The sequence below is a fragment of the Passer montanus genome, unplaced genomic scaffold (genome assembly GCF_014805655.1).
Source record: "Passer montanus isolate IOZ18808 unplaced genomic scaffold, ASM1480565v1 scaffold22, whole genome shotgun sequence".
In the NCBI taxonomy this organism is placed as follows: Eukaryota; Metazoa; Chordata; class Aves; order Passeriformes; family Passeridae; genus Passer; species Passer montanus.
Window position 1 is genome coordinate 9,559,838 of NW_024366815.1, and position 22,394 is coordinate 9,582,231.

The window sequence follows — 22,394 nt, forward strand, 5'->3', positions numbered from 1 at the left end:
GGCAAAAATGAACGTTTATTTGGCAATAGTGCATCAAATCCCTCTCCTGATGCGATCTGAGAAATGTTCCTTAGGAACAGCACCGAGACTGAGCCTCTCTTGACTTACCAGTAAAAACACTGTTCCCAGGAATTTGTGATGTCTAACGAGCTCCTGTGTTTTAATGAACAGCCTTGGACACTTTTTTTGCCTGAATAAGAACCCAAGTATGATAATATGTTTTCTTCTCACACTTTCAGAGAAAGTTTCCAATGCGAAGTGTGGCCAGGATAGAACATTGTTATGTTCCAAAGCCCCTCTCTTGCATCCCTACAAACAGTGCTCCAAAGTGAGACCCTCTGAGCTTCTCCTGGAGCAGCAGCTGTGACCAGCAAAGCCCTTATGAGTGGGGCCTCTCAGAGCCAGGGAACTCCCAAGTTTGCTGTACTCTGAGGATCCCTGAACAGTGACAGCCTCGACTCCTTGAGGCCCCACCCTTCACAAAGGCATCTGAAGTGGGTATTTCATTATTTTGAGGGGAATTTTTCACCTTGTACAGGCTCTTTGTGTCTGTGTGCATGCAAGTGTGCATATTCTGTACCAAGTGCACAAGAAATGCTGCTCTCCTAGATTCTCTAAGTACTTTAGATTTGTAAGTTAGGTCTGTAAGTAAGTTACTGGTGTGGTATAGTAAATCCTCTACAAGTCCTTTGCTAAATCATTTAACTTCAGTTATAAGTTATGTGGCATAGTTTTTGGTTTATTTTGGACTGGATTGATTCAGTCTGGGTTTTCGTTTGCTTTTCCTCAGTGTGCCCTTAAGAGTAAACCTTGCAACAAACCTTGTCCTGCTGTCTCTTTTTTACTGGACCTGTTTTTACCAATACTTTTGCTGGTGATGCTTTAAGCAATCTGAAAACATTCTTTAGTGACAGAGATTACATTATGTCTCAAGCACAAACTAGTAACTGAGATGAGACAATAAGCCCACAAAACTCCTCCCTTTCAAAACAGAGCAGACATTAGGACCACAAACTATTTTAGATGAAAACAGTTTGGAAGAATTACACTCAATATTTTTAACTTGAAATGTGATCTATTCTCTGCCTTGTACTGTACCTTAACCCTGTTTCTATTCAGGAATCCTTTATGTTTGCTAAAGATGTGTAATTCATACACAGAAGTCTGATCTTAAAAACCTGCTAACAGGAGCAACAAAACTCTAAACTAGTTTCTATTCTTAGCTTTCTGGGGCAGATTCAGATATTAGATGATGGGGTCGCCATATAAATACTTGAATAGAGGATCCCTGCTATACCTCTTTCCAAAGTGAATGCTGCATTAATGGAAAAACATGCAAAACTGAAAATGCAAGAAGAAAGGGTGCAGACATCTGTTGACTCCCACAGCACAGAAACACTTGAAAATTTATACAATCTATTCCTTCAGGACATTGATAAAAGTAAGTTGGAAGTATTTCTGAGCTGCCCCGCTTTCGTGGAAAATCTTCTGTATCATGTGTTTTGGAAATGAACGGGTTATCTCCTCATGTACTAAAGATAAAAGAAACAATGTTGATTCTGACTGGTCCCAAGGGCTTTTATTTTTTCTTTAACAGCTGTTCAACACTGAATAAAGTATACCAATGTATAAAAGTCAGCAAGTTTGAAAAAGTAATTCTTTGGATTCAACTTTACAGTGATAAAGAAACATAGAGAACAGTGGAAACTTATTTCTGAAAGACATTGCTCTAACAGAACTGTACCTAAAATCCAGTTGTGATAATTCCAACAATGTCCAATTCTGTAAAAGTCCATGAATGCAGTGCCTGAATGTCAGTTCATAATTTTATATCAGCTCATAATTTAAATTCAGCCTTCATCATCACTGCTGCTCCATGCGTCTTCATATGCTGGATTTACATGTTGTTGAGGCAGAGACTAGGGAAAATAAAAATTCTCAGTGTTTTGCTTAATTAAAAATACTATAATCAAATAAGGGCAAAGCTAAATGCACTTTTTAAATGACTACATGTAGGCGAACTATTCTATCTCTCATCAGTACTGGATTATCTTTAACTACTTTTTTAGACATTCTGCTGATTTGAGACATGATAAATTATGAAAAGAAATAGTACTGTATTTTATTTCAATTTCAGCATAAAATATCTGGAGGACTGGCTGGAAGTATTACAAATATTTGGTAAAAAATGTAACAAATGTTATAAAAGTATTTATTGTGTGCCACTGCTTTAATTTAGATCACAATATCCTCGGCCCAACATAACTTAGCATTACAGTTTCAAGAAGCAGCCCTGGCCTCTACCCACATCCAAGAAATATTTCTCACCTCAGCCCCACCAGGGGCTACTAAACCAGCTAAAGGGTTTTTGTAGCTATGCAATGCACTGAATCTCAGTGACTTAGGGTAAATTTCTTTTCTTGTTTACTTCTATTCTGGGTTCAGATTCTAGTCATACAAGACTCAAATGCCTATTCTAGCACCTGAGAGGAAACATGAATTAATGGCCTGTGGACAGCAAAACAGCTTCTTACAGAGACATCTCATCTACAGGGCTCATCTACAGCATTTGCAAACAGCAGCTGTAGCTTAACAGATTCCAAAACAATGGCATATATTACATACTGCTACTGTGTCAAATTTAAAGGAGCAGTTCTAATCAGAGCTAAGTAAATAATCTTGTTCTGTGGGTTGTTTTTCAGACTAAGAAAAATCCAATTTCTTCACATCAAAATTTTCACAGCAAAAATGTTAATTTCAGGTCAACACAATTTGGGTTTAGGGTATCAAACCTTTGGAACTATATTTTTCTTCTCTGCTTAAGTGCAGAATAGTTTTAAAAAAAACCCAAACTTACAAAAAAGCATATGTTACAACAATTTTATACTTCTTATAATTTTTCCATCTAAAATGGAATGATGCTGAAATTTTAAAAACTGTAATTTTCACATGCTATGGGCCAAAACATTAATACAACCTCATTTCTCAACATCAGTACTGTGTGCCATACTCTGATCTTGTTAATGGTTTTAGTTAATTAAAATAAAAACTTTTTCCCACTCAGGCTGTTCACTGAAATATTTCTTGTCAGAGAGAGAGAAAGTACTCTGCTAGAAAACAGTCTTACATATGATCTTCCCTGGAATCATCCTGAATGTCTTGCCTTGGGCACAAAAATAAACATATTTAGAAACTCTTTTATTACATTTTCACATCAAAAATATATGCGTATGATGTGTGGTATCCCTAATCTTACTGCTTAATAGGCAGTATATTCTCAAACAATTTAAAATACAATCTAGCACCTCTACAATTCCAAAACAGTACAAACTGCAGAAAGCAGTTTGGAAATTAAAGAAGCAGAATTTGAAAGCCCCATAGTCAAATGACATGAACTACTAAGTAGGAAGCTAGCAGCCTGCAAAAGATTTCACTAGACTACAAGAGAAAATGTCTTCTCAAAACCCTACAAGAATCAAAATATTGAACAGAAATAATAGGTGATTCTCCTTTAATTAGAAATTGTTAAAAATGTTGGTGGTGAATCACGTACTTTATATTGACTTTCCACACAATCTGCCCAAATATAACAGCCATAAAAAAATACAGTTCAAACTCAAAATTTCACTACCTTTTCAGAAATATCATCAGGAACTGGCTCTCGTGGAGCTGGTATCCATGCAAGGATATTGCAGTCTTTGCTACCACTATAGAGTTCCTGTTAAAAAATAAGCAAAATTTATTGAACAGTGAGACAGATACCATACTGGGCAGAAAAAAAGATAGTGAATATTATTTTAAAATAAAAGCAAATAGCAAATTTCTAATTTATATTATAAATCTGGATAAGTAGTATTTAAAATAACATGCCAAAACAAAATTAATATGTTTGTATATTTTTTTCCCAAATTGCTCACCAAAACAGCAAAACCACATTGAAATGAACTGTATTGCTTAAATAAATTTTTCTTTTTCCCTCTCTCTTATCTCCTGAAAAGACACCTATTTTAACACGTAGGCACTTTAGGAGATTGTTTATGGACAAGTAAAAAAAAAACTGAAAAAACCCACACGAACAAGAAAAAAGACAAATACTTTATTATAATTAAAAACCATGAATAAACTCAGAAGAATCAAGAATCTAGTAATATACACCAGAAAACAGAATATGCATGGAACAAAAAAGTATTAAGTAAATGTAGTTTCAGTATGGGTAGGGAAGGAAAAGAAAAATACAGTGCAGTACGAGGCTTGTACCCTGTTGGGAAGGCATGGATCAAAAAGAATTTATTACTTTTAATACAAATAACTCTTATTAGTTATTATGGTAATGACTAAGGACTGAGATCCCATTGTACAAGGTGCCTTGTAACACATGGCAACAAACAGTCCTTATACCAAATAGCTCTAAGTCAAATATATTTAATTTCCTTACTGTTCTGTACTAAAGAACAGTTCTATAGTTCTGTACTAAAGGAAATACAGACTTCTCTGTCACTTTAAGATGAGAAAATTATACCGGTGAGAAATACTAACACCATCTTTGCAGTAAATTTTGCACCTATAACACCTGTATTTTCCAATGTGCTACTTAAATTAACAGGTATGAAGATATTCTCATATGTCTTCAATACTGAATTATATTCCTGCCTATTACATGTGATGTCTGACAACACTTGAGTGTTGTCATGTATTTAAACTACCTGAGTGAGACACATAGGTTTTTTTTGTGGTACTCAGGCTGACAGTACGAAGTATGAAAGCCTTGCTTTAAGTACGCTGGTTTTTACACCTAAACTAGCAACTCTCTGCATATGTGCACATTATGAGTATGTTGATTCAATGTAAGCTCAGTATATTATCACAGGTCTGTCTTTGCAGGAAGTTTCCTATATAATTTATATATAATTAGAACTGCATGAATTATGTTGACATTTGGTGCAGAAACTCAATGCTCTATTCCTATAAACATTTTTGTGGGTAATCTTATTCAAGCGAGCTGCTATACTTTTCAAAAACTGGTATTATGCATGAAGTTGTTAATTCATAAAAAACATTTAAGATTAGAGTTTACAATTTTAAGAGAGATAACCATTCTACTTAACTTGCTTAAAAGAAGAATGGTACACCAAAGAATAGGTCAAATTCTACTTTATTCTGTCAGCAGTACTCTACTTGGGTCTTCTGTCTTTGATAGAATATAGAATATCACTAGGAACTTTAAAAGATCTTTCTATGTCAAAATACCTCCTTATGAGCAATGCCACAGCTGCATACTTCCATTTTAATTATTTTTACCACTTGTCTCACTTTCTGATCCTGGTATGGCAAGACATCAAGCTAATATCCACAGCATTAAGCAATGCTTACAATTAATTATTACTATCTGAACTGGTGAGTCACACCATAAGTCAGTCAAAAGAAGAGCTAGTGACCTCTATGTAGAATTATGTTATAATACAAAACAGACACATATATTGCACTACAAACATGCTTTATGCACGTTTATAGTACAATATATGGAACGAGTGCAAATAAAACCTAATTTAATTTTCAGTTAACTTTGCGTAATAGCCTACTACTATATTTGCCAAATACCTTTGCAGATGTCACTAGCATTTCTTGAACAGTATGAGCAGCAGTATGATTTAAATAAAAATTGCTTCCTGTTGCATACCTACTATTTTATGACATGTCATTCATACATGATTATTTACGCAATTTCTTTTTCTGAAAGGGAAACATAGGTCTTGTTTGTTTATTTAAATCATTCTAAGCAGATAATATGGCACACTGGTATCTAGTGTTTTAGATCCAACTGTAAACATCATCTAAGACATTGCACAACAAAGATTTTCTCTTCCACACCACCCTTGAAATTACTGACCTCCTATTAAATTAATGCTTCTTATTAAAGGGCCAAATTCTGCAGTTCTTATTACTCAAGCAGTCTAACATCTTATTAACTTGACAGAGATATTTACGTAACAACAGTACAGGCAAACAATAATATAGTGGATTTTATGGTCCTGTTCCTAGGATCAGAAAAGGCATACGTAACACACACATTAACTAAAGCTCATACCATTCTCTGGAGACAGCTCCATACTGTACCTCAAACATAAAAGGTATTTTACATGAACATGCTAATTAATTTGGATAAGAACAGATAAAGACTAGTATAATTGAATTTCAAATAGCTAGCTGCTTGGTTATCAGTGATCACATCTGATTATATGGTTCCAAGCAAACATAAGACACTTATCTCAAATACTTAACTGGTGCAAAGTTTAAGTTTCTTCTTAGAGCCTATTCTAGTTATGAGGTACATACAAAGATAGCAATTAAAATGCAGTTAATGAACAGAAACAACATGAGGGACTGACAGCAATCAATATTAATAAGGAATTCTGAACACAGTGAAAAACAGTGAGAAAAATCTAAGGACCAGATTTGAGGATGGGTAGGACACAAATCAGTCACCAGGGTTAAAGATAGCAGGAAAAGTTTGAAAGACTGTTACTATGAAGAACACTTAACAATGACAGAGAATACTAGATGGAAACAGCCAAAACTACAAAAATATGTAATCTTGTTTCTCATGAACACAGGGTCCTAAAGTCCAATTAAGTGCTAACAAGTAACAAAAAAGTTACAAAGCCACTGCTACACATTCCACCACTGTGTACATAGCTTACATGACAGAGACTTAGAAGAACCATCAAGGAAAACTTCCAGCTTGCTAATTATGTTTTGATATGTATTTAAAAATTGCAAAGCTGAAAGTGAGCTGATATGCCATTCAGAAATAAAAAAAAGGCAGAATAATATAGACAAGAATGAACTGACATTTTTAAAATCCTAAACATGACAATTGAAAAGATTATTAAATTATTAAGTTACTGTAGAGTTAAAATATAGATATATAAATATCACTCAACAGAATTTGCAATAGAGCACGTTTTGTTAAGCAAAAGTGATTTTACTTAAAACTGGTAACAAAATACAAATGTACAGTTGTGAATAACTTTGCAGCATATTGATTTAATAATGCTTGAGAGAGTAAAAGAAGAGGTGACTATAAATTTTACAAACAATATTACATTCTCAGGAAAGAAATTTTACTGGCAAAATCATAATTTCTATTGGAATCACATGAAGACTGATGAATGCACTTAATTGTGTCAAGATAGGATAAGATACTTGGAAGTACATGCGTGAACGCAGTGAAAATAACAGTAGCACTACCTTTGGTGTTGACATCCTGATTAGGTGTGTGAATTTGGCATGGCCTGGTTTATTGGTAGTGGGGGAGGGAAACAGGGGTAGCTTCTGTGAGAAGCAGCTAGAAGCTTTGACCATGTCCAACAGAGCCAATCTCTCTGAAGATGGACATGCTGCTGGCCCAATTAGAAAGGTTGGTAATGCCTCTCCCTGTGATGACATTTAAGAAGAAAATCAAAACAGCACACATGCATTTTTCTCCCTGGGGTGGTGAGGCACCATGGATACCACGACCTGGGTGCGGCCCATGGCCTCCCCCCTGGCCCCTGCCCCATGCCAGCCGTGCCGTGGGCAGAGGGCAGGGTCTGGGTGCGGCCCGTGGCCTCCCCCTGCCTGGCCCCTGCCCCATGCCAGCCGTGCCGTGGGCAGAGGGCAGGGGCAGCAGCGACTTCCCCTTCCCGGCAGCCTGCAGGAGGGGAGGTGTTAAACAGCAGCAGCACCACGGCAGCCACGCTGTTCACGTGTGGTGGTGCAGCCACACGGCCACCGGCGAAAACATGGTGAACATCTTCCCAACATGGAACCCAGCTGAGACCAACTCGGCACTGCGGGATCCTGCAGGAATCCTGGAATTAGCAGAACTTGTGGGCAGTGGTACCTACGGGCAGCAGCTTTTCTTTAGATAGAGGAGGAGGTGAGAACATGGGAGGGAAAAGAACATGGAGACACCAAGGTCAGTGAGAAGGAGGGGGAGGAGATGCTCCAGGTGCTGGAGCCGAGATTCCTCCGCAAGTTGTGGTGAGAACTGTGGTAAAACAGGCTGTCCCACTGTAACACACGAAGTCTGCAGGGGATGCAGACATCCACTTGCAGCCCATGGGAAAAGTGCTCATGCCGGAGTGGGTGGATGCCGGAGAAAGCTGTGATCTAGTGGGTGACCCGTCCAGAAAAAAGGGCTCCTGCTTCCAGAGACAAAGGGCCCTTGCTTCCACAGCAGAGCAGCCTATCCTTAGAGGACTGCACCCTGTGGACGAGTGACCCACACCACACCAGTTTTTGGGAAGACTGTTTGCCTGTGGGAGGGACCCCACGGCATGGCCAAGAAAAGACTCCTCTCCCTGAGTGAACAGAAGATGATCTCCAGTGATGAAATGACCAAACCCCCATGCCCTGCCTCCCTGCACTGTCAGTGGGAAGAAGGGATGGGGTGAGGGGCAAAAAGGTGTTTTAAAGGCTTATTTTACTTCTCATTATCCTCCTATGACTCTGTTAATAATAAATTTACTTTCTACCTTTATATTTGAAACTGGTTTGCCCTTAGAATGTCTTCTCCCAATCCTTACCTCAACTTATGAGCCCTTCATTAATTCTTTTTTTCTCTCTCCTCTGCCCAACTGTAGCAGAAGAGGGTAAGCAAACAACTCTTGTGGGTGCCTGGTATTAAGCCAGTGTCAAACCATGACATATAGCAATGTTGTTTCTCAGACTATTTAATACAATGGAAAGCACAGCATTTACAAAAAAAGAAAATCCAGTCACATTTCTACAGTATAGAACTGAACTCTGGAAAAGGGTGCTTCTGACGGAGAATCTGGAGTCACATCAGATTAGCAAATGAAGTTGTTGACATCACAAACTTCTAGATACAGTGACTGATGTAGTTCTTGTGTGCATATGCATACACGAGTGACCCTTTACCATGGATCTTAAATGCCAAGATAGAGACACCACATGTAAAACAAGTAAAACATGTTTTACAGAGAGACCTAATTAAGCATTTACAAAAAGCACAGCATTTACAAAAAAAGAAAATCCAGTCACATTTCTACAGTATAGAACTGAACTCTGGAAAAGGGTGCTTCTGACGGAGAATCTGGAGTCACATCAGATTAGCAAATGAAGTTGTTGACATCACAAACTTCTAGATACAGTGACTGATGTAGTTCTTGTGTGCATATGCATACACGAGTGACCCTTTACCATGGATCTTAAATGCCAAGATAGAGACACCACATGTAAAACAAGTAAAACATGTTTTACAGAGAGACCTAATTAACCTCACCTCTTCAGTTTATCAAAAAGAACACCAAAGATAACTTCATATAAACACACTGGAAGTTTTGTTGGGAAACTATGCTTGAAAAGACAAAAAGCTTTTCAAGAATGTTCTGGGAAAGATGTGCTTTAGCCACAATGTGAATATTGCAGTCCATGTATCTCACTGACTATTCATATCAGAACTGCCTTCCAGATCTAGCAAAGCTTATTAGCTTTGGGTCTACCACATGTCCATAAGGTGTCCACCATTTTCAGTGAAATCTGTCTCAGTGATACAGTCTCAGTGATTCAATCAAAGCTACTGGACACAAAGCAGAAGCTACCAGAGTCACTTCTATGATGCATCATATGAGAGGTCATGAAAAGGCATCTACACACCCCTTCTGCCTCAAATATTTCTGCCGGATACTCAGAAACAGCAGGCAAGGAAGGCAGAGCTGGGACATGAAGTACGATCCTTGATACATGAGGGCACTACGTAATGGCCTGAAAATCCATACTATCATCCTTCTGCTCTTGGCACAAGACATGCGATATGAACAATCTGTTCTGAAGTATCTCATAACAAATTAACTTTTGTTACCCATAACTCTTTCACTACAAGAGAAAAATATACCAGAGGAGATAGGAAAAGAAGAAGGCAGAGAAGATGGGGAAAAAAAAAAAAATCTGTCAGTACCATGAGTCCCTGTAATGCTATGGTTATTTCTCAGTTGAAATGTTATCTCATTAATTCAAGAATCTCACCATGTTGTCAGCACTTTATCCAAAGTGTAACTACAGGAATTTGAGCAAGATCACCTTAGGAAAGTATTTGAGAGCCTTCCCAGTACTCACAGCAGTACTAATGCACTTCACATTTTTTCGTAATGTGATTAGTCTCAGATATCTCAGAAAGACAACTCCTCTTCAGTTTTACAGAAAACAAAAGCCTTCATACATACGCTTTATTAATGATTACACAAGCCAAAAGGTTACTAAAGGTATATTGAGAAGTTACTCATGTGAGACAAAAGAAGCAGTGGAAGGTACCTAATCCAGAAAATGTCATCCCAAAAACTTGACTAAATTTTTCCTGGATGATACATAAGCTACAATACTCCTTCTTATGATCTTTGATTAAAGCATATCCCAGAAGAAGCTTTTATAATGCAAATGGTATGTCATCTGTATAAATATTCCTTCTTGTCTGGAATACTGCTTGTATTTTACTTACCTGAAAATGAGGTTGAAACACACAGCAGTTGACAGTACTATAATGCCCTCTAAGCATAGTTATCAGTTCTCCTGTGAAAACTGTATAAACAGCAATGGTACTTCCATATGGAACAAAGGCAAACTCTGGATTACAGCCACAAGAGATGGCAAATTTGAGTCCTTTCCTACTTTCATTACAGACTTTCCCATAGTTCACCTGCAAAATGGAAGATCACATAGATTACATAGTCAGCTATTAAGTAAAGCCCCAGGAAATTATATTAAAAGGTCAATTTTACTTCATGTTTAATAATAAAATTACTTTTGAGTTATGTTAATATATCTCTTGATATTTCAAAGTACAGATGTCTATCCAGAGAATTATTTTTATGTTCCATAAAGTTTACACATCTTAATATCAATTTTAAGGGGAAGGGAAGGGAAGGGAAGGGAAGGGAAGGGAAGGGAAGGGAAGGGAAGGCTAAAAATTAGCAACTCCACACTAAGAAATAGGATTTACACAGGCTGTTTCATGCCAGATCTGCATCAAGTATCTAAACCCTCACTGAAATTAGACATGGTTCAGGAATTACCACCTGTTGTGGTTTAGGAATGGTATTTTCAATTCAGTACACCCACCCTCCTGCCTCAGATTCAACGCACAAAAGGCAGAGATCGTGGGTTGAGATAAGAACAAATTACTGAAAATAGCAATAAAAAAATAAACAGTAGGAGCAACAATATTAGTAACAAAAGGTACAAGACAATGGAATTATTTACAAGTTCAACAAAAAAATACTGGACCATTTTCACCCAGGGTAGCTTAATAGGAAAAATTTCTAAGACCTTAGTAGTGAAGTGTAAGGGAAGTCTTGCAAATTAAAATAGCATAAAAGCACCTTATTAATACCTGTACTAATGTCTCAAGCTACAGTTTCATAGAGTTTTAAGTTCTTGACAAATTTTATACAGATAAAAATCTCATAAAACATTGAAAGGGAAGTTTCCAAACATGTTTGGAAATATTCCAGTTGGCTATATTAGTCTAAGTTCTATCAGACATCAAAAGTGTATTTATAAAGAGACAGAGAAATATATTAATGGAAACAGTGTACCCTTCCTCTAAACAAATTTAATTAAAATAAAGTGTTACAATTTTGACTTTTTTTCATGAAGAAAATGCATTGTGTTAGAATACTCATATGATGAACTTCACAAATTTCTTAGCTTATAGTCGAAAGATTTCACAATTGGAATTTTTTTCTTTCTTAACTCTAGGCCTTCAGTTTTAGGTACGGAGATTTAAGATTAAAACAGAGTTTTGCTAATATTGTACACAACAGTGACATTGTTAAAAGAAAATCACATGTATGCCTTAGTTTCTATATGTTTTGAAAGATACAGAAAAGAAATATTTAGGTCAAAAGGATGGGTTAGTCAGGGAAATAGAAGGACTATGGTGTAAACTTGTATTACTTGTACATGCATTTATTTGTTTGCTGATGCCTTAAAATTATTTTAAGCAAAACCACTGGGCAGTATGTGAAAATACAGTACTCTGGACTATACAACTCTGAACTTTAAAAACCAAAGCAGCATCAAGCTATTCCACACCAGATTAGAAAACTGTAAAATAGCCTATGAAACAAGTCAATGAACTAACAAGCATAGAAAAAGCAAAAAAACAGTGATCCAGCTGGTAACAGGAGAGTGAAAAAACTCTGGTGGTGGTGATTTGAAGACAGGAACATGTTTATGTATGAGGTACTGAGAGCAAGATAGCAAATATGGGTAGGATGGAGAGAAGTCTTTTTATTTAATTATCTATACGGAATTATTTTTGCTCTGTTCTGAAACTAAGTAGCAGAATTAAAAGATTTCTGAGGTATAACAAAATTTCTTTCTTTCCTGATAGCTATGACAGACCATAATTACAGCTGACTAAAATTCCATGGACACTGACTTACCTAGTTTGTTCTTCTTTCAAAATAAACAAAGAAAACTATTTTCTTTATTGAACAGAAAATTAAAACAACCTTCAGAACAAAAACAGCCAAAAGCCATTGAAAAGACTGCAATATCAGTAGAGGTCTAACACATTTCCCACCCCTCATTCCTGCTGCTGTGTGCTTCCAACACAAATCTGTAAGGATGGATGAACAGATATTTTTAATACTGCCATGCAACTTCACAGGATAGATTCCACAAAAACAGAAAGAGATTTGTAAGAAAGCCAGGCAGCCAGTGAAACTCTCAGGTATGGCCAACTGCTCTATGGTACATCGGCAACTAATAGTTCAAAAAACCCAAATCTTTCTACCAACAGTCACTGTTTATTCAAGTTTTTATCACTGTATGAAATGCTTATAGATATACTCTCAAATTCATGAACTTAAGAGTTACCATATTCAACCTGTAAGTAGATTAGGCTTCTTCATACTATTTTTCTTTACAGTAAGTAGAAGAAAAGAAATTTGGAAGCAAAAAATGTTCAACAAATCTTCTAGTGATGAAACTGAGCAACTACATCTTTTATGAAAATGAAATCCAAGTTCTACTAACAACTACAAAAATTATAGATCTCTTAAAATTAAATGAAAGTGAAAACACATCTGAAGTTCCTTGAAAACTTACTAAGGTGTTTTCTCCAGTGGAGCTATTCCAGAGTCGCATCCGATCATCTGTACCAATGGTTAGCAGGTGAAGTCCATCATTTGTATAGCATAAACCATTAACTCTCCCATTGTGAGCAGTGTTTGCTGCCAGGGAAAAAGAGCTGTCTCAGCTTTCTAGAGAAAAGTTACTATTTTGTATACATTTTTACTTCAATGTGGAGCACTGAAAGTGCTGTTTAAATGGTAACATTCAGTTAAAAATAATTTAATTTTTTGTTTATGAGAGCATCAGGCCACCTGCAGTGCTCCTCAGGGTGCAGTTCAAGGGCCAGTTCTGTTCAATCTATCATCCAGCTGTTGACGCCCCCAGCCTGTCAGCGTTCCAGAGGCATTTGGACAATACCCTCAACAACACACTGCAGTTTTTGGTCAGTTCTGAAGCAGTCAGGATAAGGTCTCTCTGTACTATACTGCAGTAGCAAATTTAGACATACCTTTCAGATAGAAGTGTGAACTGCTTTTTAAAGATTTTAGTAGAAAATAATTATTACCTGCTATTGGTTTAGTTCATATACATTTCAATAAATGAAATACCCTAGCCTATACAATTGGTATTAGATAACCAAAAAATCATCTTGAACCTGTCTGATGAAAATAGAGTTGAAAAGAAAGATGTTGTGATTGAACAAGTCAACATGTTTTCCAAAGAAATATATGAAATGGCACTAGTTATCTTTGGAGTGACATCAAATTTTGTTTTTCATTAAACAATATTTCTTCTTTTTTTACAAAGTACTAACTTTCTTTAGAAAATTTTCCTCTCAATAATTTTTTAAATTTCAATCAATTTCATATTTATATAAAGGCTAATCCACAGCATATATTAATTCTTCCACTCACAAAAGATTACAGAATTTTCCTCTTTAGAGGAAAGCCATTTAGAATAGATATACTGCTATTGTTAAGGCAATCTCTCTACGCAAGGTCCCAAACAACAAACACTGACTCTGTAACAGAAGTAACTGAACAAAGCTGAATGGCCTCTGTTATGTACTAAATAACAACTGGATTATCACTACTCCCCTTGCTGGGGAGTATTCAAAACATTCATGAAATATAACAATGACTCCAGTTACATATGAATTACCACCAGTTATATTTTGTATTACCTGCCTCAGAAGATGCTTTGGACTTTTCTCCATTGTACTGATCAAGTGTACTCAGACATCCAGAAGCTCTCCTCACATCCCATAATTTTACTCTACCATCAGCACTAAGAAAAACAGATTTGCTGAAATTAGGGAAATTGAGTACACTACAGTTCAGGAACTGGCTTTGGTCAACACACCGGGCACTCATCTTGGTCCAGCAACTATTCTGAACCACTCATCATGTTGGCACACTCAAGTCAACGAATTGCATTAAAATATTTTAAGGCAGACTTCAGACTTTCATTTACATATATTAATAACTTCTACCGGTACACCATCAGGACCTAAGAGCGAATCATCATCTGTAACACAATACACTTGTCCCTTTGATTACAACATAACACCCTTGCACACACACAGAGCCTGAGAATAAATTTGCTAATACTTCTGTTGCCTAAACTGTAGTTACAGACACCAGCATTGTCTGTAATAGTGGTCTGAGAATTTGGGCTTTTGTTATCACAGACGAACTGGTACAGAAGCTGTCTACAAACAATTTTTCATCTGCTACAACAAAACAAGCAATGACAAAAACCCCACAAACAAACAAACAAAGCAGTCTCTGAACAACACACTTTTAAAACATTTTCCAACTGTGATAAGCCTTTCAAAAGATGACTTCAGAAACCAAAGGTTTGCAAATCTGGTAACTTCACTAAACTTATAAAACAGCCATTACATTAAACTTATGAACTAGTTGTTGTTCTCTGCAAAAGAAAAACAACCGCAGCATCTAAAAAATGAGAAGAGAAAGGTCACACTATAATCAAAAGCTAACATACATGAAAGTTGTAGAATAGCCAAGAGGATTTTTTTACATTAAAAACGTCTGGACCGAAAACAAAAAAAGCCAAGGAATATCAACATACAATCCATATTCACTGAATTACTGTTGCCTGGAAAGTTACATCAGCTAAGCTACCAAAGCTATTCCTTTTGACATAACTAAGTGTGATTACCAGAATGGTAATTTGAGCTAATCATGTTTTACTTTATTACAATATGGATTAGCAATGCACACACTAATAAACAGTAAATAAGTGAGTAACTTCTTAATATTCTACCATTTTCCTATATCAGTAGTTACAGTTAGTGTTTCAAAACTTTGTACAAACTTGCTTAAAAACTTAACAAACTTAAAATAAGCATGACTTGATGACAGCCCCTCAGGTTTTGTTTTGCTGGGGAAAAGCTATAAAATTGTCAACAGGTAAAAGTCAACAAAGAAAATTAACTCCAGAAGTGCATTTGAATTGAAGTAAGTCTGCCTAAAGAATGTATAAAATTTTTACTGACTAATATTCCAGTGCATTAACAGTTCAGCAACATCCTTACCTTCCTGTTGCCAAAACATATTCGTGACGTGGGGACCAAGACACTGCCAATACTTCTTGTCTGTGACCTAAGAATTACAAGAAAAAGCTAATTAAACACATCATTTTGTGTAGATAACTGAAAGTAAAAGCAAATATTTAGTTGCATAGGATTCACCAAGCCAGAATAATAATTTGAATTGTAACATCAATTTAAATTTTGTGAAACTATATTCTTTTGGGACAGAAGTTATTTCTCTTTCTTCTTCTTCCTTGAGTGGGACTGCAGTGAGCAGAAAGTGATACACAGTATTGTATGAGTATAATTTTTGATAATAAAGACAGTTTTATCCATTAAGAACACATTACAGCTCAGTCACAGCTTTTTGTGCAGAATTGTTATTTTCATACATGGAAGGAACTTTCCATTTATTTTTCTTCAAATCCTTTAATAATGTTAAACTTAAACTATATCTACCTTACTTACTTACAATTAAAACTTTATACTCATTGTATCCTCTAATAGTTTTGCCCTGAATTTGTAGTATTTTTTCCCTTAACTCTCAAAGTATCAATGAAGCTAGTGAAGGGTGTTGAACACACGACCAGCAAGGAACAGCTGAGGGAGCTGGGGGTTTTCAGTCTGGAGAAAAGGAGACTTGAGAGGACCTTACTGCTCTCTAAAACCACTGAAAAAACCTGTAGCCAGGTGGAGGTCAGTCTCCCAAGTAACACACAACAGGAGAGGAAGTGGCTTCAAGTTGCACCAATGGAAGTTTTGATTGGCTGTTAGGAAAAATTACCATACTTTCCAAATAAAATTTTGGCAGGAACAGGTTGCCCAGGGCAGTGGTTGAGCCTCTGCTCATGGGGATATGCAAAAGATGTACAGATGTGCCACTTCAGAGACGTAATTCAGTGGTGAATTTGGCAATGCTGGGTTAAGAGCTGGACTCAATAATCTGAAAGGTCCTTTTGTATATATATATGTATGTACATGTTTTTTGGTTTTTTTTTTATACACACACATGCACACACACACTCTTTAAAACTTGGTAAGTTATGTTAAATAAGTACAAAAAATAGGAAGGATAGGATGTCCTAAATGGAAAGACTGCAATCATGCTCCATGTCACAGCAGAAACATATTGCTGAAAAATAAACTAAATCACAAAATACATTTTTGCTAATGTAGTTTAGATGTGGTGTGAACCACCTTGCTCCTGGTGCATCTTCTAGTAAACGCTTTCCCATTACCTGAATTAATCAAATCCCTGTAATGACCAGGATAATAGGAAAAACCTTCAAGATACAGGTTCGACAGGATACACTTAGAAGCCTCAGAGCAGTTTTTTTGGGATCCATTAATTAAACTACAGCCATGTATATACTTCCATTTCAGCTGCAGAGTTAGCCTATGTGAAAATATTCATACATATGGTCAAGACACCACTGATTGCTTCAGTTTTGCAAAGAATTACTAGATTATGCCTAATCAATAACATATTCTCCTTCCACTTGTTCCTTCAATATTGCACTTAAGGTAACAAGCTCTGTACAAAGACACGATGGAGCTTGTGCCTGGACAGCATTAACTCTTGTGTCAAAATTAAGAAGCCCTGATGAAACCAAATGGGATCTTTAGAGAACTGTTTTTGTCACTGCTCTGTCTGGAGCTCTTGGTTCTAGGAACAGAACATGAGATGCTTGTTGTAGCAAATTCAGTTCATAGAAGTCTAACAGCTTAAGCTCTGCATCACAAAAAAAAAAAATCACCTAGGCTCCTTTGATACTTAGCTGGCCAGTGTAGAAATAAAGCTGCATTTGCACATTGCTGCATCCGAGTTAATGTTTCACTACAGTTGAAGCATGAAGATTTGCCTCATGATTGCTTTCTCCTGAGCATGCGTATATATATTGGCACTCCAGAAAAGTCATTAAAATAAATAAATTAGAAATTAGAAAAGGGCCACCAAAGGCAAATTCTCATTGAGTGCAAATGTAATGGATTATGGAACAACAAAACCTTATATTTAACTGAACTAGGAAAATGAAACTATTTCGTAATCTTCTACAGAAAGCTTGTTCTACAGAAATCAGAAACTTCTAAACAAACCTCCACAGGATACTTTCTTAAAAGCAGTGAAATGTTCTTTTGTTTTGGTTTCTTTTCTGGGGGGTGGTGGGGAGTTTCTCTTGTTTTACTTGGTCTTCTTTTTGGAAGACCAAGTAAAACACCACTTGTTGACCACTCCATAACCCCCCAAACCAATGATTACATTTAACCATGTAATAAATAGTAATCAGTATTGATTAGACCATGAAAATGCCCAAACATCAGTAGTAACTGCTCATTGATTAATGTTTGTATTCTGCAATTCATTAGCTCTAGAAAAACACCCAGAAGAACTCTTGCCACTGTGTAACTTTCACAACTGGCTACAAATAGTCATGTTACTGACAAAGAATACATTGTATACACTGTTTCTTTACAGGACTTGTTTTTACTGAAAGTAGTTATTGTTTAACATTTATGTTTCAGACTAAAAAGTACCCTGCAGAATGTGAGAACTGGATCCCGACTTCAAGTCACAGAGTTGTACTTTGGGGCTTTTGGTACCAACTGTAACAAGAGAAACAAAGACAGTTAAAAAACCCCCAGCATCTGAAAGAACAATAACAACAAAAAAATCTTAGCAATGACAAAAAAACAGAAGAAAAATGCTAGCTGCATAACTGCTCATTCAGTCAGAGCAATGCTTCTATTAATATGATGCTTCATGCTTAATGCTTCTAATAATAGATTTACATTTTTAGTCCAAACAAATTTACCATGTAACAAACAAAATTTAGAAACTGGAAGTAAACAGGATCGTACTTGAGAAACTTAAAAATATCTCCTCAAATATTTTTTTGCTAACATAGTTAAATTGTGTACATGTAAGCAATACACAGATCTATTCACAAAATTTACTATATTTGGATCTAATAACCTTTAAATGATAACTTATGCAATGAAAGAATCTAATTATAGCTAAGAATTTTATCAGTAAGGAGAAGTGATTGATGCATTATTTCAGAAGAACAAATATGATACTCTCATTGACATCATCCAACTAATGGACAGTATTTTATTGTACCAGTAAACTTACATCTTATCAAGAATTGATTTATGTAAATATAAGACAGAGTAGGGAAAAAAACTCAACTGAAATATTACTTGCTTATTATAAACCTTATCTCTCTCTCTCTCTGTACATATATATATCTACTTTTTAAAAACAGATACGTACCTGCTATTAAACAATGCTTTGTAGCAACTGGAGACATGTGATGGCTATAGACAGTTCCCTCAAAGTGAAATATATCTGCAGGCTGATAATAAAATATTAAATTAATTACAATGCAAGTATATTAGCAGAATGCTCACCATAATTTTTCAAGTAACAGCAACAACTAAGACTAATACAAATATTACTATTTACACAGTAATGATAACTCTCCTGGTTAGAAGCCAGATAACACAAACATCACAGAGTAAGCCTGTTTCCAACAGCAGGACAGCACTAGAGCTCAGAGATGACCCAAAAGACAGATCATGAAACTGACAAATGAGAAGCATGAATAGAAATTATTACAGTCACCAAAAATTAATAAAGCTAGTAAGTAAGCAAAAAGGTTATAATATGGAAATAGAGTCAACAGGAAGAAAGGACTTCAGACTAAGTTTAAAGACACTTTTCATTCATGAATACCACACACTATTTTCAATTCCTAAAAAAAAATAAAACAGTTCCATATAAAACTATTATCTGCCTCATGACTATTTAAAACTAATGGAATGTATTTATTCTAATAAACTTTAATATTAACTTTAACAAGTACAATTGCTTCCAGGTAAACTGCTTTTGTTGTCTCATTCTAAAATACTGTATATGAAAATCTCTTAAAACTGAGTTGTCTGTACTTTCAAAAACACCATTTAGTGGCAGAACAGATCATTCAATAACTTTTATGTGTACACTGTGTCTTTCAAGAGATGGTCACAAAATTATCAAGCTATCTGGAAACTTAACTGTTTATGAGAAGATTTAGCAACTGCAAACATAGCTTTATACCTAAAAGAAACCCCAAAACCCACCAAAAAACCCCAAGCCAAACCAAAAAAGCTAAAAATTTGTTCCCTATTACATCTCTAGAATGAAAGACCTCTTTTCAAAAATTTATTTTGCCATGTGTGAAATAGCAGTCAAATAGTATCAAAGAGAACTCTGGATCCCTATGATCCATTTACATATCAATGATACTATGAATCAATGTAAATGTTCATAGGGAACAGGACAAACTACAGCCGTGAATTCAATACAGCCATCAGTTCAATACAAAATGCCAGGATTATTGAATCAAAGCAACATAAATTCCTAAATAATCTGTTTACCTTATTGATGTCAGTTACATTAGTTAGCGTGGTTTTAATGGCTTCTCTCATTCTCTACTGATTTAGAAATTTAGAATTTATTTTTAGAAATTGTGTTTATAGTGCTTACAACAGCAGAATTCTGGACCTGGATCCTGTATGCCAAGACCATCAGTCCTTCAAAAGTACTGGTTATTAGACGCTGGCTATTAAAAATAAGTAGCCACTGCCATTAGACTCAACAATTCCCAAGAATGAACTGCAGACTAGACCATGGTCTTTACGGGTTTACCCAGCAAAATTCAACTAGCTGTATTCCTGTTCACAGCAAAAGCAGAAAGGAACCATACCAAGGGTTCCAAGTTCTCCTACAGTTTAGACATTCAGGTCTTCAGAAATGGGCAGGTACACACCAATGTATACATGAATGCCAGGACCACACCACCCTACTGCTGCACCCACAGTTCCAACAGGTGGCTGGTTTTCATCTTCAGGATGCATGATCCTGTTCACCTCTGTGAGAACTTCAGATATGCAATAAATAATGTACACAAAGAAGGTTGCAATCTGTAGAAACTCTCTTACTTGCAAAGTGTTTGTATCCCATATTTTCAAGGTTTTATCAAATGAGCTCGATGTAAACATGCCAGTGTCATGAGGATACCACTGGACTGTCTCCACACTGAATTTATGTACATCAGGATGACTCCTAAAATCAAGGAAAATATTCCCACTGGTTAGAGTTTTGATAACCATCTTGTGGTTGTCTTGGTATTTGATAACAAGTTGAAAACATAAACATTTTTCTTAACTTGTCCTGAGGTTTTCAAGAAGAACTGTATTTTTGTGGGCTTGATTTTCATTCAACTAATACTCATTACTTTGAAGGGTCTTATTTTCAAGAAACTACAGATCATTATCTTTTCAAAATATGGTAACTGTAGCATATCTTAAGACAGTTATAAAGCATAAAAACAGTATTTTGAAATATTTACGTTGCAATGTTTACAAATCTTATGTTAAATGCGATGGCCTAATACTACAAACCATTTATGCTTCTTAGAAATGGACCCATTGAAAAACACAATCACACATAGAGTTAAAAAAATACATTAGTATTGATGAATAATTACAGCTACAGAGTCATTGGCAATTTCTGTCTGATAAAGTCACCAGAGAGCAGTCGGCTAAGTTACTGAGAGTCATTTATATTTGCATTCAGAAATCAAAGAGGAAGAACAATAGGAAACTTTCAAACTAAACTGCGGATATTTAGAGACAGCAATATAATTAATAATTGACTGTGGCAGAAAGAACAGACAGCACAGCCAATCTTGAGAGCTCCAGGATACAGACTCAACTGACCAGGCTCTGAAAAATATGTCATTCAAATACCTGGTAGACGACTTATATCTGAGCTGGATGCACATGGATCCAGCTTCAGAGGCCCAAAACGAGCTGCTTGCTTATTCTATCCTCTGCAATGGGATGAGGGAGCGCATACAGATGATGAAGGTGTGAAAAGTTGTGGATTGAGATAAATACATTTTAGTAAGTGAAAGGGAAAAAACCAAAACAAACCCTACGAACCCAGGGGAAAAACAAACAAACAAAACAAACCCCCAACCGGTGAAGTGATGAAAAGTAACCCCTTAGCATAGGCTTAGAGTGCTGCACATAACATTTTATGGTATGGAATATCAGTATGTCTCTGCTCAGTGAGGGTCAGGTGTTCCAGCTGTTTCCTCGTAGCTTACCATTCACCCCCTGAAGGGGCAGTGAGGAATGGTGAATGCCTTGACACTATCAAGCACTGTTCAGCATTCACTAAAACATCAGTGTGTTATCAAGACTGGTTACAAGTACAAAATGTACTAGTATACAAACTATGAAGAAAATTAACCCCAGCTAAATGCAGTACTTATGACAAAACTGCAGCTAGAAAAGGGTTAACGAGATTTCATTACTCCAGCTCTTATCTTTGCATTGTTCTATCAAATGTCCTGGCCTCCACAGCAGTAAGTATTGCAGGGGTATCATTATGCAAATGGAGATGCAGATCTTCAGTACTGCCATGTATAAAAGAGTATGCACTTCTCAGCATAGTTATGCCTGGCCTAAATTTGTCTACAGCAGCACTGCATAACACTACCTTTTAAAGGCAGGAGTGGATCATCACAAAGGAGAATGAATTCACCTCTGAAGGGAATTAAAGAAGACATCTCAACAGGATGCTGAATTCAAAACAACTAAATGCATGACAACATTCTTACATACTACTGTAAGCTACGTCAAAGTGTAATGAATTGTGCTGAAGGGAGAAAACCATACATACTTGCTCTTCTAAACATGAGTGTTG

The 22,394-nt window shown here is 36.1% G+C and overlaps 1 protein-coding gene across 1 annotated transcript in view; it reads right to left on the reverse strand.

Moving 5' to 3' along the window:
* Positions 1–1,553: 1,553 nt before the first annotated feature.
* ERCC8 (ERCC excision repair 8, CSA ubiquitin ligase complex subunit) overlaps positions 1,554–22,394 on the reverse strand; it is a 29,414-nt gene continuing 8,573 nt past the window's right edge. The window contains exons 4-12 of the mRNA XM_039709670.1: positions 20,621–20,744; positions 18,912–18,993; positions 18,173–18,241; positions 15,641–15,707; positions 14,264–14,367; positions 13,114–13,238; positions 10,499–10,696; positions 3,632–3,718; positions 1,554–1,919 (exon numbers count right to left, since the gene is read on the reverse strand). Coding sequence (XP_039565604.1) covers positions 1,851–1,919; positions 3,632–3,718; positions 10,499–10,696; positions 13,114–13,238; positions 14,264–14,367; positions 15,641–15,707; positions 18,173–18,241; positions 18,912–18,993; positions 20,621–20,744 — 925 coding nt within the window. The 3' untranslated portion in view covers positions 1,554–1,850. The remainder of the gene's footprint in view (positions 1,920–3,631; positions 3,719–10,498; positions 10,697–13,113; positions 13,239–14,263; positions 14,368–15,640; positions 15,708–18,172; positions 18,242–18,911; positions 18,994–20,620; positions 20,745–22,394) is intronic.